Source organism: Podarcis bocagei (assembly GCF_964188305.1).
Source record: "Podarcis bocagei genome assembly, chromosome: 13".
In the NCBI taxonomy this organism is placed as follows: domain Eukaryota; kingdom Metazoa; phylum Chordata; class Lepidosauria; order Squamata; family Lacertidae; genus Podarcis; species Podarcis bocagei.
Window position 1 is genome coordinate 22,223,413 of NC_138138.1, and position 18,461 is coordinate 22,241,873.

General features: G+C 44.0%; 1 protein-coding gene and 1 long non-coding RNA gene across 6 annotated transcripts in view; both read right to left on the reverse strand.

Moving 5' to 3' along the window:
* Positions 1-411: 411 nt before the first annotated feature.
* On the reverse strand, positions 412-7,390 carry LOC308571381. Its single transcript, XR_014001356.1, has 2 exons — positions 1,237-7,390; positions 412-1,200 (listed from the first exon to the last, which is right to left on the reverse strand). It is a non-coding gene; the product is annotated as an uncharacterized lncRNA (long non-coding RNA).
* A 1,670-nt stretch (positions 7,391-9,060) lies between these two features.
* The window catches only part of IGF2BP1 (insulin like growth factor 2 mRNA binding protein 1), a 73,499-nt gene continuing 64,098 nt past the window's right edge, over positions 9,061-18,461 (reverse strand). For all 5 annotated transcript variants that reach the window (XM_081166448.1, XM_081166447.1, XM_081166449.1 and 2 more), the window contains one exon: positions 9,061-17,119. In XM_081166448.1, coding sequence (XP_081022574.1) covers positions 17,027-17,119 — 93 coding nt within the window. In that variant the 3' untranslated portion in view covers positions 9,061-17,026. The remainder of the gene's footprint in view (positions 17,120-18,461) is intronic.

The following is an 18,461-nucleotide window of genomic DNA, read 5'->3' on the forward strand; positions in this document are numbered from 1 at the left end:
AGACTCAACTGAACCATAGTTGAGAAGATCAGCCAATGGAACTGTAGCCCTAGTCAGAGGTGGTCAGTGATAATACCCTGGTCAACTTTTTTTTTTTTTTTGCAGGGGAAGAGGAATATTGAAGTCAGAACTTCACTCCCTATTCCCAAAGTGATTTACTGGCTCTAATCACGTAGGGTTGTAGCTGCTAAATTGGGCTAGGCATTTTGCATGCAGCCATGGTTTGTCGGTTGCGGTTCCCCATCAAACTCAGGGAATGTATGTTCAGAGATGCCCTTGGTCTGGAAAAGTTCCCCCACCCTACCTTACAGGGATGTTGTAAGGATGAAAGCACATGAAAAGCACCATTAATAATGATTTGAATATTAAATCAGGGCACAAATTAAAATATGATTTTTTTCCGTTTTATTAAAAAAAAATGAAACAGTGGAGTAAAGCAGTTTGTGGCAATAACCAAGCTGGAAGTAAAAATGGAGCTCGCAGTCCATCTGTAGTCGCAACTTTGGATGTGAGCCAACTAACCTGCCTCATGCAATAGACAAGGAGTCTAAGAACAGAAAGGGGAATTGAAAGAGAGAAAAGATTAAACAAACAAACAAAAAAAACAACTTTTTTTTTAATACAGTTGACCAAAAGGGAGGAAAACAATTGTTAAGAGCACAGCCTTTCAGATTTAGTCTGAATTTGTGATGATTTCAATGGCTTAGAATAAAAAAGAGAAAACAGTGGACACTGTTGTGTTGTTTTTTTACATGTCCTTGTAATATTGTACGGCAAACAGATCCCTCCCCCCAAATTCACATAACCTCGTTGCATATACATGTGACTTGTCATAAAATCGTTTTAACAACCGATTGCTCTGAAGGAATTGGGACCTACACCCAAGTAGCAAAATAGCTTTAATACAAGGTCTCCAGCAAAGTAACTGAAAGAAGTAAACTTCTTGCTTTTTTTCCACACCTGAGATGGCTTCAGAGAAAGATTAGAGACATTTACCAGGTTAACTAAACTAACCCTTCCATGTTCAGAGGCAGTATTTCTGATGCTGGTGGCAAAACAACAGGTGGCTAGAAAATGACTGTCATTTCTCGCTCCGATCTTCCCAGAGCCATCTAAGTTGTTACTGTTGGAATCAAAACTGCTAGCCTAAAGCTGGACCTATGGACTCTCATCCAACAAAACAATTATTACGAGTCCTTCCTACCCCACCCCCCAGTTCAAGTTATTTCAATTAACCATTGACACAGATCTAGTGAGGTTGTTGTTGTTGATGATGTGTGTGTGTGTTCAGTACCCTCAAACGAGGAAAAGATTTGCAAAAGACTATGCACTTGTGGATCTAAGGCACAATTCAATCAATCACTGCTGGATAGCTGTCTCAACTCTTGTCAGCGCTTACGCCAAGACCATGGAAAGAAAATGGGAGTGGGGACTTACGATGGGGTTTTGTTAGGAAAGAGGAGAAACGAGTAATCAGGTGGTGCATTTAAAACAAAGTCATAAAAGGGGGGACGAAACAGTTGAGGTTGCGGGGCTCTTACAAATTAACACACACTTTAAAAACCAGGGTTAATTGACTTGTAGAGGGGAGTTGGGCAATGCAGCCTTGGTGGAACACCAGCAGCTGCCCAGAGAGCATTGTTGTCAAAATAGCTTGTGGCTGTGAATTAGTTCCTCAATAGAGAAACTGCTTCCCAGTCTCTGTTGCCTTTACCCTCCCTCACAGCAAAGCGGCAAGGGATTATTTTGCCGCCATTTTACAGACGGATGCCCGAGCAGCCGCGATTCTCTGTCCCAGCAATAAACGCAATCTAACCTGTAGAAGCCACAGACTTGGTGGTTTCCTGTATGCGCCTACCCTGCTCACTCCTGATGTTCCTGGGCGTGCGCACACACACAGCTTGAACACGCCCCACACCCTGCCCCCGTTGTTCTTTGGATCTGGGCCAGCGACTTGTCCCAGTGATTCCGTAGCAGGAATCAAGACTGCGGCTTGCTCTGCGATGCGCCCGTTGCGGAAACACGTCGGCCGCACCAAGCATCTTTTATCTGCAAACACACCTTGCCTCTAGCCCATCATTCCACAGCCCTCTACAAATTCCCCCAAGTCTGCTTTAAAATGCAGAGAGCGCCCGTCATTTCTAGTTCATTTATTTATTTATTAAGCAGAACAATTATTTCTTTGGAAAAAAACCAGAAGTATTTTTCTCCCTACACTACACAGCATGTTGTATTATCCACTACCCTATTTACTTTTTTTTTTTAATCTATTGGTGCTAAGAGGTAGATAAACAAACATGAATTGGTTATATTCATTCATATTATATGTATATATGGTCGTCATGCCCTTTAGGCTGGCATGACATGCAGCTCAAACAGGCACTTTGGGGTGCTGCTTGATAACGCTGGCTGAGAGGCTTGGGGAGGTGGGGGGGTGGCACCCAACCTGAACTAAGCCAAGGCACAGGCTGGTCTTGGGGGGGGGTCTTTTTCCTCTTCCATCATGTACATGCAGTGCACGGAATCACCCTGATTAAAAGGGAGAGTGTCAGATTTAAGGAAGCCGTGACTTAGGATTCCTATTGCTGGAGAAATGCTGGACCAGGGCAGGCATTTGAAAGGCTAGAAGTGAGCTTTCGAGTCCTACAGAACTCTTTTACTACTCAGGCACCGCTGTTTTAAAGCAGTGGTGCTAGGGCTAGACTCAAGCTGGTTCATCCAAGTTTCTGCTTTTTGGAAGCAGACAGCAGACCCTGATCTGGCTAGCGGCATCCACAGGTGCAAGTAGGATTTTATATCTAAAATGGGTGCTGCCGGTGTTCAGTGGGTGAGCGCAGTACTCATACCACCAACTAAAAATGCACACACAACCTCAAATTCTCCACCCTACATATTAGGCACTCTTTGATTCTGCCACTTTAGCACAGGGCAACTGTTTAGATTTCCGGACAGCTAAATCCTGGTTGAGAGAGTTCCATTTCTATAGGCACAGCCAGGAAATTCATTCTGTATTCCCTTTGCGATTACAGAATCAAAGAAGCGGAAGGTATTGTTCCATGACCTGCTCTGTTTGGCCATTGCACCACCCTTGGGAGGCAGATAAGGCTAGGCCAGCTTATTATATTCAGTATAAGGGTATCTTGAAGGAATAAGTGGGTCCCTCCGTCCCTCCCCCGCCGCCGCTTCAGGATATCTAATAGTTGCGTAGTTTAAATCAGACACCTGCACCAAATGGTTGTTATCTTGTATGTAGGCAACAAAATGCCCAAAAGATGCCAGTTTCCCTGAAAATTGTGTAAACCAGTCATTCCATCAAATAGCACATGCCTTTTGGGGGGGGCGGGGGGAATGCTATATATTGTAGGCAGGGACCAGTAACAGGAATCTTACCTTCTCTCTGACACTCTCCCCATAACTACTACTTAGTTTACCGTCACTGCCATTCCAGCTAGATGCGCTTCATGTTTTGAATGCCACTTGTATCAAATCGATCCTTGCCTGACACGGCTGCCCTCTGTTGCCTGTACACCCAACCACAAACCAAGGGAGATAATTTAGCTTTCAAAAAGTCAAACGTGTAAAACGATTCTGTAACCGATGACAAAGACGCAGGATTCAAATACAGATTTAAAGGAGTGAGAAGACTAACACTGTATTATTATTATTTTCAAGAGGGTTGTGTAGCCAAAATTTAAGCCAGGGTGTGAACAGAACAAATGGGGATGTACCATCGTATTTTGCCTATTAGAAAGCAAGTGATTCTCAACCTTTGCAGATTCTTACAATCAGCTTCCAACATGTTTAAGCTGAATGCTGCAGGGTTTGTTTGTTTGTTTGTACTCTCCCGCACAAGAGACACCACTTGCATTCATTCTTACTACGGATGCTTGCTAAAACGTCACTTGAATGTTCAGCTTCCTCTGTGGCTCACATGCACACAGTGTTTTAAGCTACTGATGAGTAAAATATGGCCTACGTCCACCTTATCTGAATCTTCCCTGCTATCACAAGACATGGCCAAACGTCTTGCCTCCCACCAGTTCTGTTCAGTATAGAACTACTACAGAAGAACTCCTGGGTCAATTCTCAGCTGGCTGTGTGCAAGTCAAACTCTTTCATCTGAACGGACCTTCCATGCAGCTGCTGGCAGATGATCCCTCTCATCCAACGTGGCCTTATTACAGAAAATTCCAGTTGGCACAATGCCTTGGACTAAGCTAACCAGCCTGTTTACTAAAATTCGTTGTTTGTATTTTCAGTTGTTGTTCCTGGGCTGAAAAACAGGATGCACCAACACTGCCCCCTATGCATTTTCAACCTGTCTTCCCAAGGAACTTAAGTCAAGATCTGTACAGTAATGTCTTCATGTTTCCGAGTTCTTCTGGGGGGGGGGAGCTACAGATAAAGGGGTAATGACTTCCTCCCTCTCTTCTCCAGGTTTGGTGCAGCAGGATCCAGCTTGTTGCTTCTTGAAGCTATTAGAAAAACTCTCTGATTCAAACAGGAGGCTGGGGTGGGGTGTCTCTGTTTATTATCATAGCACATGGCTTGGAAACGTCAGCTGCTAGCGACCGGCTTATTCCCACTGATGTTGTAACTGAACTATGTAACAGACTGAGCAGACTTGAGAGCCTTTCGATGAAAAGCAACAGAGATCATGTGCTTCTGGCATGTGAATCAATTCAACTGTGAAATAAGAGAGGTCTGTTATGGTCTAGAGAGCAGTGTTTTCCAAGCTTGGGTCGCCAGTTTTTGTTTTTGTTTGCTACAATTCCCATCATCCCTGACCACCGGATCTGCTAGCTAGGGATGATGGGAGTTGTAGACCAAAACCAGCTCAAGACCCAAGTTTGAGACTCAAGGAAAGGACAGAACAAAGGCACAGGTCCTTAAAACTCGAAGCCCCTGTCCCAGGATGGATGTAGCCTGTGTCTTGCATACAGGAAGCCCCAGGTATAATCTCTGGCATCTCCAGGTAGGACTCCTGCCTGCAACCCTGAAGAACTGCTACCTGTCAGTGTTGTAGATAATTCTGACCTAGATGAACCATTGGCCTTACTTGGTGTAAGGCAGCTTCCTATGTTTCTATATACCCTGCCCCTCAAATCCATGCCAAGCAATGCCAGCTGCCACGGGATTAAGTGGAAGGTAATCTCTGAGCAGCTATGGCTAATGTTGCCGATTTTCAGAATAACACATGTCCGGTCGTGAAAACTGGAGTTTCGGCTTGCACCACAGGAGTTTCCTTGTTGCAGAACTTACAAAGTTCTCGAGAAAGAGAGCAGAATTCACAGGTGACATGCTCGTTCCTGTTTTTGGGCCCCTGCTGTATTTTGGCCAGACACTGCCACTAAGCCAGTTTTACTGGATCCCACTGCACCAGAACTAAAGCGAAGGGTAAGAGTTTGCGGTGCAGCTATGGCAAAAATTAAGAGAAGCCACCATTCCACTGCATAAGCTATCTTTACTACTCTTCCTTGAGGTAGCTGTCCCAATTTAAGGGGAAATGGTGGTAGCCAAACAATCCTAGGATTCTTTTTTCCATCTTCTTCAAGGCTTATGTAGGGAAACAGCCTCAGAGTGTGGATAATTCATTCTCTCGCTCTCTCTCTCTCTCTCTCTCTCTCTCTCACACACACACACACACACTCTTCTAGAATTCGTATCTTACTGTGAACTTTGAGGTAGTATATGCATGTGTAAATTTCATAGCTATTAATACCTGTGTATCCTCCAAGTAATAAGGTTATGACAGAGCCTCTTCAATTTCAAAAACTTTTTGAAAAGCCAAATTCATATCTGGCACACATCTTTTAAAAAAGAAAGAGCTGGTTTTGTTCCCATCTTTCAAAAAGAAAAAAGCCAGGTCAGATGAATAACTCTGGGATCCTTATGACCACCCGAGTCTAATTCCTCTTCACGGCTATGGGTCTGGATTCCAAAGCCTTGTTTTTTAATTCTAAAGCAAGTTAAGCAACCGTTTTTGGATATGCCAGTACTTCTGGGTGACCTAAGACTCGGGATACCTTGAGAAATCTTCAGAAGGCATATAAGAAAAAAAAGAAAGAAAAAAGAAGAAAGTAATCTGGCCCTTGGACCAGATTCCATTTAAAAACATTCCAGATTTGGTCCTAGGAGAACCAAAGTGCGAGCACAAAGTCAATTTTCCAAAACATATTAGCCGTTAAGAGTTCCACTGCACCCCACTACCTTTAGAACTCCACACAGAAACCCCAACCTAATATTAACTGTAGTGTAGGCTGTGAATATTCCAGATATTCACTAAGAATCTGGAAGGACACTCTCAGGTTAAGGCTTCCAGACCTCCTGGCACTGCTTAAATGCATGCTTTAAAAACAACCACCAGAAATAGCCTGGGTGGAAGTTCCAATGGTCATAGGGTTATTTGCTTTTCACAGCTCCCTGCCCTGATCACCCCTAAGTCATTTATGCCCCTGAAGTCTTTAAGTTTCTCCACCACCCCGTTCCTCCTCTCCAGCCGGCCTTTAAAGGTAAGGAAAAACCAAACCAGCTTGCCAATGAATTCCATTTATGTCAAATCCTAAAAGAGGAGGCTTGTTCTTTCTCAATCGGTCCCTCCCTGTAGCTGGTGGGCATATGGCAGAGGGGAAGGGGACAGTAAGGATATTCTCCCACCATTGTGCAAAGGCTAGGGTGCCTGAACAGGTCTGAGTTTGCCAAGCAATCCTGGCATGCCTGACACCGAACCCCAGCACATTGCAGAGGGTGCTGAGGCACATTCTAGCGGGTGCACATTATATTTGCGGGGGATACTTGCTAGGCACGACCGCATTAATGCCCCACATTAAACGGAGAGCGCATCTTAGAACGCAGGTCCCCCCACCTCAGTGCAAGGTAAGGTGGGTATTAGCAATCAAGTCGTCCTTTGGGAAATCTTGTCGGCCTCTTCTGAGCCCTCCAAGTTCCCCATAACACAGCCTGAGTGAGGTATTTATACCAGCTTAATTTGCACAAGGCTGGATGAAGATATGAAAGGCTTCATCCACACTCTTTATGTTTCAAGAACTGTAGTTTGTTAAGGGTGCTGAACATGGTTAGGAGACCCTGACACTCTTCACAAACCTACAATTCCCAGAGTTCCCAGGGAAGAGAGGTTGAGTGTTAAACCACTCTGGGAATTGGGGTCTTAGAAGGGTCTCCTATCAATGCTCAGCATCTGTTAACAAACTGCAGGGTTCTGTGCCTGTTTAAAAGCATCATCCTCATCTCCAACGTTTTCTGGTGGAGCTGAGAGCTCTTTGATTAAGAGTTCTCTAGGCTCCTCAAATAACTACACTTCCCAGGGTGCAGTGGGCTGGGAGAGGGAACCATGACAGTTACGTTGGCTTGGATTTGCAGTTGTGTTGAGCTAAGGGTCTGTTGGTTATGCCCATCGGACTTTGAAAATATACTTGCTTCCTATCAAGTTCAGAAGGACTTCAGCATACTAAATGCCCTGCTTCTTGTTATGCATAGCCAAGATGGCATAGCAGCACTGAACAAGCAGGGGATGCCTTCACCCTCACCCTTGGGGCAAAATAGGATGCACACTAAACTACAATTAAAATGGCAGCAAACGGGTCAAACCGTGCTCTTGTGGAGTCCCAATGCACCTAGCTTTCCAGGTTAAGCTCACAGTGATAGGCTGAGGTATTAACGTAACCAGCAAAAATAATTTTTCGTTCCCTCCCTTTTGGAAAGGAGTCACTTTTCCTTGGCTTGCCAAGTAGGCTTTTGCCACACAGAAAACATGTTACAGATTTTCTGCATACTGTCTCCGAGCCATTTTCAGACCGCTCAATGGTTAGAAAGAAACAAATAAGCAAAAATAAAAGTGGTTTCCCAAGCTACTCACGTTACACAATCATGTTAAACCCATATTTAACTTTTGACAATGGGTGGGAAATGGCTGAGGGGTCCTATATTCCCAGCACTCTTTCTGTCAGAGAGCTTGTTCAAACATTTTTTAAATTTATTTTTAAGAGAAGCCAGTGGGATTTTCAGCACTTTCCTGGCTGTTTACCAATCATAGTTTGAGGTAAAGCTGGAGTTAGTACTTTGGGGGAGATCTCAAAGCCCTCAGTACCCCGTTACGGCAATCTCAGCCCCATTTTTGAAATTAAAAATGATTGTAGCAGGAGGAAGGAATCAACTTGAGGTCCTGGGGGAAGAAGGGCAGGAACAGGCAGATAGAAACAGCAAATAGGCGCCAGGTCCAATGTCAAATTCTCATCTCAACTGAAGCCACGAACACAGTCCTAGTATGTTAGAAATTTGCGGTGGATTCTGCTTCCCAGAAGCTGTAAAACTGGGAGCTGTTAAGTCATCGAACAAAAATTTCAAAAGCGTTCGAGGCAATCCAAACAACAAATGTGGACATTAAAGAAAGAGAGGCGAAACTCTGTGCAAAACTCACAATTTGGTGGCGGAAATAAATGCCAGGCCTTAGTGGCACAGCATAGTGTGACCGGACTCCAATGGCTGTGCATGAACAACCACAAAAAAGCAACAAATTACTGAAAGCAAAAACCTTAACATTTTACCAGCTTTGTACAGAACTCTCGTCACTGCAATATCTAGTCATCATCTACATTTGATAGTTAAAAACAGACCCAGTGCCCCTCCCTGCCCCATCACGTACAGAAGCTCCCATCTTCCAATCACAGCCTGTTAAAACTATCATGGAAGTTTACAGGATCCCTGCATTGCCAATGATTTGAACACCCAAAAGCCAGGGTGTTGAAGCTGCCTGGTTCTGATGGTTAATTCTATGCCTATTTGGAAAATGGCAACCACCCCACCCAGAACAAACATTTATCCATTTTGTCTAGAATTTTTTTAAAAAACTGCACACAGCAACAATTAGATTCTAAGAGTGTTGGGAGAGGGATGTGTGTGTGTCCCCCCCACCTCTCCTAAGATTGCAGTTTGAACCAAATACCCAAAATTGCTTGCTGTTGACAAACAAAACACCCACTTTATTCGTCATGGCTGATGTCTGAATAATAATCATTAAAAACTGGTCTATGCAAGTCTGTATTAAAAGCAGAGAAGTGAGAGATTTATTTTTCAAAAGAAGGAAAGTGATTTACCACCCACCCACCTTCTGTAGGGAAAAGAACAGATGCAGGGGTGATATTGGGGGCGACCGAGGGGCCCCTTTGCCCCAGGTCTTTTGCAAAACACCCCAGGTTCCCTGACCCTCCCACCTCCTTTTTAAAACTTTTAAAAGCGCCTTTCTTTGCTTACATTCTGAAAAGTAGGCCTGAATTTGCATCTCTACGTATTTAAGCATATGCAAATTTGTGGCATGGCCCAAGTACTATTTTTTAAGGATCTAGCAATGCCCCTGAATAGATAAGATGCATTTGAAACAATACTCTCCTCCCCCCCCTTCCTAATTTTATAAACCATTCCTGGTTTCCTTTCCTAACAAGAGAGCATCTTGCAACTTTCCTAAGCTGATAAAAGGGGCCAAAAGAAAAAAGAAAAAGAAAAAAACCACCACCCCATAACATTGATCATGGGCTAACATCAAAGTTTTCCAGTCAAAAAAGCAGATTAGAGAGCCATATGGTTAGCTGTATGTGTTGTCGAAAGGAAAATCTGATACTACTTGATGATTCTAGAAGCTGGGAAATTTGGGAGCTGTTCTTCTCAGTCTCTATAATCTCTACAGAAAAGGGTAGTTACTTTTTTTTTTAAAGAGCAAAGATACATTGAGCAGCCCAATACAGCAACCCTCAAAAACCCAGAATTCCCAGTTTATATGTGAGTAAAGGAGCCTCTGGGTAGAAGTATCTGTGTCAAGCTGGCCTCTCATGAATTCATTTACAACAGATGAAAATTACACATTCAGAGGGCTTTCTGCTCCAAGTGCAATGGAGAGTAGCAAACGCAACTTCCTTTAAAAAAACAAAACACCCTCCACAAACCTTTTCAAATAACGTCAGTTGGGGTTGCGCTTTTCATCCTTGAGAAGGTACAAAAACCACACCGAAAATTGGCTCCCATTTCTTTTTCTTTTCTTAAAAAAAATAACGGCCTGCTTCTCCTCAGTAAAACTGAGGTAATCTTTGTAAAATATGTCACAGCACCATAGCGGAAAAGAGGGTCAAATGTTTACAAGGTCAAGAGTTGGGTTCTGATTCTTAACTTTTGTTCCTGATCTGCGTAGCTCCTTGATCATCATCAGCCTCCGAATCCTCGACTAACTCAAACCTCCATTTTGATTTCTCTGGTTTTGCTGCAGTGAAGACTGAGTTTATGCAACCAAAGACCCTCAATCGCGTGGTGTCTCTGGTGGTTTCCTCACTTGGCCACTTGTATAAATTAAGCACGGTCTGGTCCCATGAGGCTGGGGAAGCTACCATCTCCCTCGCCTAGACAATCAACCATGGACCAGCTGTTTTCAAGTGACATCTCTTTGCATTTTATTGCTAGAATGGCATTATCTGTGCAGGCAGCAACACCTACTGATGGAAAACATGGCTGAGAAATCCCACCTTTTGCAGGCCAAACAGCAAAAACCATTGATATCCAAATCCGGAGAGAATAAACAGGCCTGAACTTTAATCCAAGCAACCAACCACAGAGCTACAACCACCTACATTGATCAAGTAAACTCACCCCAACATCCAAATTAAGAGAATTTAAATCAGGACGAGACTCTCGACTGCAGTCTGGTGTTTGTTTTTCTTACATATGCCTTTTTGAGGGTGGCGTCTAATCACACAAATTTTAACAATTTGGACACTGTAATCAAAAGGTGCAGATCCTAAACCAGCCATATTTTTGAGGGGCTGAAAATTACTATTTGATTCTTGGAGTAAGGCAAAGACCGAACTGTTGTTTTTAGGGGTGGAGAGAGATCTGCCATCTTTTCCGCTACGTCTGAAGTCTCTGTCGTTCTCCATAGAGAGCTCATAACACTGCCGACCTGCATAACAACTTCTGGCTCATAAGAAATTATGAAACTTAACTTCTCTTTTCATTAAAAAAATAAAATATTCAAGACTATCAGCTTTTATATAAAATATCAGCAAGCCCAAAAACAAAACAATTGCTGAGGTAACTTCATACCTTGAGGTAGCTTTTTTCCCTCCACATTTTCCTCTCATTTTTCTTTTTTTCCTATTTTCCCCATCCTTTTCCCTTAAAACACACAGCAATGCCTGACCTTCCTGCACACGTCTCTTTGTTGGAAGGCATAAAAAAGGACAGAAATTGCTTCAGTGTAAACAGCAAGATCCATGCAGCCGCTTCAATCTAAAATTCAAAGTTGTCAGTCGAACATTAGGAACGTGGAAAACACATTGGAACTCGATTTGCCTGCTGTTGCTCAATCCAAACAGGCCCAGTCCCAAAGGTATTGATTAAACCTGGCCATCCAGCGAGTCAAATTAGAACAGAAGTCTTGTCTCTGCTAATATAGATGTCCATTGCAATGCAAAGATTGCTTTGCCCCACAGAACTCTTTTTCTCTGCCCTTCTTTCAGGGACGGCAAAATTTGATCCAGCATGACCCTAAACCCATGCTGATGTCAATGTGCTTGGCTTAAGATCATGGTGTTAGCTTCAAAAAGCAGGCCAAATATGCCTCTAGACTAAATCTCAATTATTTCTATGCAATTTGATTCCCAAGTTGAGAGAGCTTAAAACCCAGAAATCTTGATTTCCCCAGAATTTGCACATTCGGATCGAAAGGACCATTGCAGCAGCCTCTGAATGGAATTGAGATCTTTGGGAATGGTGTTCCATCCAAGTGAGAAAGTCATATAGTTTGCTCTCTGCCCTGGACACATAATGATTCCTCTTGGGTTAGTTTTGTTGTCCATGCTCACTACTTAGAACTGCCCTGGGGATGACAGATGTGCAAGAAACGACTAATTTGTACGCAGACTGGTACATTGCTTTCCCCAGTTGCCTCTGCAAAGGTGACTTGGCAGCTCGCCCTGCTCTTTTAAGACTAAGCAACATTGGGTGTGCCACAAGAATGGAAATCCTATGTACACTTACTTGGAAGAAAGAGCAACTGAACTTGAGTGGAACTCGCTTGCATGTAAACCTGTGTAGGTCCCAATCCTATGCACACGGACCAGGAGTTAAGCCTTCTTAGAAGCTCATGAGTGGGCAGGGCTTATTCTACACAGCTGGGAGTCAGGCCTGCAGGTCTTTTAGGTTAACAGGGGAACGTAAACACACCCAGAAGCATACTTTGGATGATACTGCTGCAAATCCATTTTGAATCCAAATGGCAGGAAAATTAGCACTGGATTCACCTGAGTTTGAAGCTCTCTGGAGCACTGTGGGGATTGGGTGGGTCTTCTTCAGGGGAACAGCGAGATTTAACCCATCAAGTGCCTGACTGAACGCAGAGACAAAACTTTGTTCAGTAATCTGGCTGCCAGGCCGGCAGTTTCCTGTCCTTCACAGATACTCACAAATCCATTGTATTCATATTTGTATAACACATTTTTTTCTCTCTCTTTCTTTTTAAAGTTCGCGTAAGAGTGACTGGGATCAGTAACCACATTACATTCTTCTGATGTCTATATTTGGTATCGCCTCATAAAGACGTTCGACATTCCTGTGGCAGAAAAGATCTTTCCCTCCCCCCTCCCCACTTTCCAAAATTAAGTCATTCCAATTCTCAAGAAAACATTACTTTTGGTTTCGGTTTTAAACCCCACCCCACCCCACCCCCGGTTTCCCCTCCCTTCCCAACCCCCAGATCGAAATCCAAATATAATGGGTTTTTTTGTTCATACTGGACTCCTCCATTTCCCTGGGAGCGGGATTCAGACACATTGGTTTGTTTTCTACAGCAGTACCCGGGGCAGGTGGTAATTTAATCCTGGGGTTCAAGGTCCTTGATAATGCTATCCTACACATGCACACCCAGGAGCAAGTCCCATTGAACTAAATGGGGCTTACCACTGAGTAGACACGCACAGGTTTTCACCATATAAGTCCCCAGGGTCACCCATTTCATACATACGAATTAAGATCAAGGAGGAAGCCATTTGCCCTGACACACTCGGCTTTCAGGTTCTCTGGGTCAGGGCAGACATCTTTCCCTTCTTTTTGGTATAACTAAGCACTGAGGTTCCTTGAAAGTAGGGCAACGTGATACCAAAAGTGATTAGAGATGGACGCTCAACAGGTGGAGCTCCCCGGCCAAGATCTCTCTAAGTAACGCAGCACTGCAATGGGGAGGAACTTCTGAAACCCTGACCTGTTCTGGAATTAACCAAAGAGGATTTGGGGATCTAATTCTCATAGGCTGGGTGGGTGCCTGAAATCATGGGATTCTGGCCTGAGAAATTTTCGCCAACATGTCAACCAATTTCTATTCTTCTGTTCCACCCCAACCCCAAGGGTGTGGTTTTAAAGCCAGGCTATGGCTCATGTGTCATGCAATCTAAGGACCTGTGTGTATTTAAAAACAACAACAACCTTCCATTGATCTAGCATTGCTACGTTGTACAAAGACCTTTTTGGGGTTTGGGCCATCAAGGGCAGAAGCAGGAATTCCCAACGCGGTCTCTGTGTGACCTCCGCTTGTCTCCACTGTGCCCCCCGGGGCACAAGTCCCCTAAGCAGGGACAGGTCCATGAATACACCCTCTCGCTACTCCACCCAAGGCTGCTTATGTGCATTTAAGCCACCAGCTGGCTACAGGTCTACCCTAGAGCAGGAGGTAATTTGCCAGAGGTGACCGGGGGTGGGGCAACTATAGCTTCTGTTCAACAGAACCTGGGAGCAGATGGCTATTCCCCAGGGGATTGCAGTCGGCTTTGCTCCCTAGCAAAGACCTTGACATCCATTTAAAGTCTCTAGGCAGGGACATTCCAGAGAACACTGCATAGGTTTAAGCTGCAGTGATTTCATTAGGATTTAAGCATGCTCAATTTTTCTCTGGAGAGCGTCTGGCTAGTGTGAGAGGCATGTCAGCTGCAGGCAGAAGCATAAACTCTCAAGTGTCCCTTGGAATTACGGGGATTGTGTGAGTTTAATGCAGGAAAGAGGTTTTATTTCATTTTAGTTTGATGTGGGTCTGGACTGCAGCATCAAAATTTACACCCACAAATTCAAGAGAGTGGCACCGGAGTATAAAATAACCTTTCTTAAAAACAAAAATAAAAAGACAAAGCCGCCTTAGCTTACTTAACCATTAGGTTAAAAAAAAATTCATACGTTTTCAGCAAAAATTAAAAACTTGCTCAGTCATATCTGCTCTTCGTGACTAAAATTTGGTTTACAACCTTGGATTTTTATAAGAATCAGATGGTGCGTTTTTTTTTTTAAAAAAAACCCACTAAAACCCCAAGTTTGGATGTTTCTTATAAAAAATCTCCCCCCCCCCAAAAAAAAGCAAAAAGCTGAGAGAGTCAGATCAAGAGACGCTTCTGCAATTGCAGGAAGCTTCTCTGGGTTCAAGCCACAGCTTCTTCTTTAAAAAAATCGAACTGGATATATTTAAATCTGGTGACTTGATATTTCATGAGTATTCTAATTTTCTGGGACACATTCCCATGATTTCTGTCTTTTATCAGCGATGTTTTGCATTTCACTCCACCAGGACTCCTAATTGAGTATTTGCTGACTTTGGCGGATTAAAATCTTGACATGCTTCCCCATTGCTTGATTTTCTAATTATTTCAATACTTTCCCTGTCTTAACAAATGAAAATACCCTGGGCAGTTGGGTCAGGGGGGAAAGAGAGAGAGGGAGAAAGAATGCACTTATCTCCTTAATTAATTAAGGAAATTGGAGACTTTTCAAGGAAGCTGGCTCAATTCAGATACCACACCAAATACATGGTTAACAGTACAATCTTGTATGTTTACTCAGAAGGAAATCCCACTGAGTTTAATAGGGCTTACTCCCAGGCAAGCGACTAAGGGGTTGTAGTCTAAGGAAGCTCAACTTTGGTTTGACATACAGTGGTACCTTGGTTTGTATATGTCTCGGTTTGCATACGTTTTGGATTACAAACATGTCAAAACCGGAAGTGCGTGTCCCGGGTTGCAACCTTTTTTTTGGATTACAACCCTTTTTTTTTTTTGGATTATGAACAAAAAATTTTTAGAGGCCCCATTGGCCTAAGCGTGCCTTGGGTTAAAACCTATTTTGGTTTACAAACGGACCTCCAGAACGGATTATGGTTGTAAACCAAGATACCACTGTACTGTCTGCCCTGACAAATCATGTTTTGTAATTTATCTGAATTGCTGGAACATAGCTACAACCCTTTCTCCAGCTCTGGAGGTCCTGGCACAGAAGAAATGGAAGCAGGAAACAGACAAGGAACTCTAAACCATCATTTCTCTCTATGTCGGGAAGCTCAAACCATCGTGTGGCTTTTCCTTTATTGCTACTATAAACCATGGTTTGGTATCAATGTTTGAATCAAGCCATTGTGTGGTATCTAGGGGGGGAGACTTCTGAAAAGACAGGGTTGTTGCCTTGTTTTCCCTCCCTACGTCTTTTTGTTTTTAGGACAACTGGGATTCTGCGGTGGCCAATTGAAGGAGAACCAAACCCTCCCCATCGGTTGACAATTTCTAAGAAAGAAGGGGTGGAGGAAACCTTAATATGTGGGTAGAATTCTCTGCTCAAAATATATTTTGAGGAAACCTCTCAACGACGTGTGTGTGCCATTGGGATGAAAAGTTGGGAGCTGGTTTTACTTTTAGGGCAGGTATACACAAACTGGGGGCGAATGGGTCCAGATAACCCCCAACCTACTTGTGCAACCCTGCAAGTCATCCTTCCCCACGTGGTGCCCCCCTTCAGACGTTTTCACCTCCATTTCCCATCAGCCCTAGCCAGCATGGCCAAAGGTCAGTGGTTGTGGGAGGTGTAGCCCAAAAAACAACACCTAGGGGGCGCCAGGTTGCGGAAGCCTGCTGGGAGTCTTAACTAAGGGCCGCAGCAAAGCGAGGGAAAACCTGACAAGTGGGGCTGGCAGAGCAATTTTCAGTTCTGGAAACTGGTACGGAGCCGAGCGCCACCAGAAACCTAGAGATGAAAGCTGCCATGACCAAGCAAGGTGAAGTTGTGGGATGGAAAGCATGACGACTCCACTTGCCTTTGGAGTCAGGCTGCTTTCCTGATGGCGGCAAGGTCAGCCGAAGCGTCTTCTCCCGGGTCAAAACACTCGGCAGCTCCAGTTATTTGGGCACACGGCCGCAAGAAGAAACCCTGACAACCAGGCCTCACAGAGTTCCACAACCACCAACTCAAACAGAACTTGGGTCATCCAAAAAACAGGTAGAAAGGTTCGTTGGATAACCCTAGAGAATCTGGTCCCACTCCATTTTCCTTCTCCCGCTGACTGGGAAAACTAATGTGGCTTTTGTTTTGTTTTTCAACATGGGGATGTTGAGGGCAGATTAAGTTTCCCAAATAAATCCCTAAAAGTGTTTTTGATTGGGGGGAGAGGGGGTGTGATTGACATGCCTTTGCTCTGCCCTTTGTCTGGTAAAAAGCACAGCAAACTGCATGGGAGAACGCTCCCGCCCCCTCAAGCTACTGGATTGTGACAGACTGACAGACTATGGGATCCGATTAGGATTTTTCTTTTCTATTGGCCGATCCAATTCCCCTCCCCGCTCCATATTTATGTGTGTATATATAAATATACATACACATACATACATACATCCTTACATACATACGTGCTGCATGCCTGAGGAATAAACACACATACACACACATATATATATATTATATATATACACACAGCATGACCGAGGAGCCAATCGCACGCTGCCTTTGGCTCGTGAGACATTACGTCACCCGTCTACAAGAAAGTTACTAATGCCCTCCTACGGTAAACTGATTCCCAGCCACTCTTAGGGTTCTGAATCAACAGCTCATCACTCTTTCGGCTTGGCTTTGTTTCATCCGTTGTCAATGTCGTCCGTTCGTCCATCACTTCCTCTCTCTCTCTCTCTCTCTCGTTTTCTCTTTCACACACCCGGGGTAAAGAAACTTCCTATTTCCTCCGTGTTTGCGTCTGGCTGTTCTGCCCCTTCTGATGCTGTTGTTTCACCTGAGCGAGGATATCGCGTATTTTGCGTTGTGCCATCTGGCAAGAAAAAGATTCGGGGAGGGGGTTGAGAGAGAGGGCAAACAGATTTACAACAATGGCACTGGCCTGATATGGTGGATCAACCTTCCCCGACTGGGTGACTGCCAGATGTTCGGGACCACAACTCCCATTACCTGTGCTGGCTGGGGCTGACAAACTCCATTAAGTACAGTCGTACCTTGGAAGTCAACCGGAATCCGTCCCGGAAGTCCGTTCGACTTCCAAAACATTCGGAAACCAAAGTGCGGCTTCTGATTGGTTGCAGGAAGCTTCTGCAGCCAATCGGAAGCCGCGGAAATGAAAGAATGTTTGCAAACCGTAACACTGACTTCCAGGTTTGCAGCGTTTGGTAGCCAAAACATCCAAGTACCAAGGTGTTTGGGATCCAAGGTATGTCTGTATCTGAAGGAGTCAAGAGTTCCTGAATCTTCCAGGCTGGAAGTGGGATCTTAAGGTGCTGGGGAGTTGTGTAGAGTGGTACCCTGGGTTACATACGCTTCAGGTTACAGACTCCGCTAACCCAGAAATATTACCTCGGGTTAAGAACTTTGCTTCAGTATGAGAACAGAAATTGTGCTCTGGTGGTGTGGCGGCAGCAGGAGGCCCCATTAGCTAAAGTGGTGCTTCAGGTTAAGAACAGTTTCAGGTTAAGAACGGACCTCCAGAATGAATTAAGTACGTAACCAGAGATACCACTGTAATACTGAGCTCTAAAATCCACAAAACCAACTTGGACTGAGGCAGCTGTTGGGAGCAGAGAGAGCCACCTCGCTTCCTTGTCCCTCCCATTCACATGAAATTTAGGCACTTTTGTTTGTTCAAACTAATTGATCAATGTAAGATCTGAGGGAGGAAGGAGGTAACACCTTCCCAATATTATGTGTATAGCCCCAAACAACTTGGGTCCCAAATGTCTGGTGAATGCCTGCTCCCATTGATTTTATTGAAAATTAATACCAAAACACATTTATTTAAATAAAAATAAAAAATAAAAATAATTGTCCAGTAGCACCTTATAGACCAACTAAGTTTGTTCTGGTATAAGCTTTGGTGTGCATGCACACTTCTTCAAGTACCTTCTTCGTATCTAAAGATGTGTGCAAGCACACAAAAGCTTATACCAGAACAAACTTAGTTGGTCTATAAGGTGCTACTGGACAATTTTTTATTTTTTTATTTTTATTTCGACTGCGTCAGACCAACACGGCTACCTACCTGAATCTACATTTATTTAAAGAAAAGAAAAAAGAATGCCCCCTCACCTTCTAATCTGGCTCATGCTTTCAAGGTCTCCATGTAATTACAGCCAAACCTCAGTTGTCAAACGTAATCCGTTCCG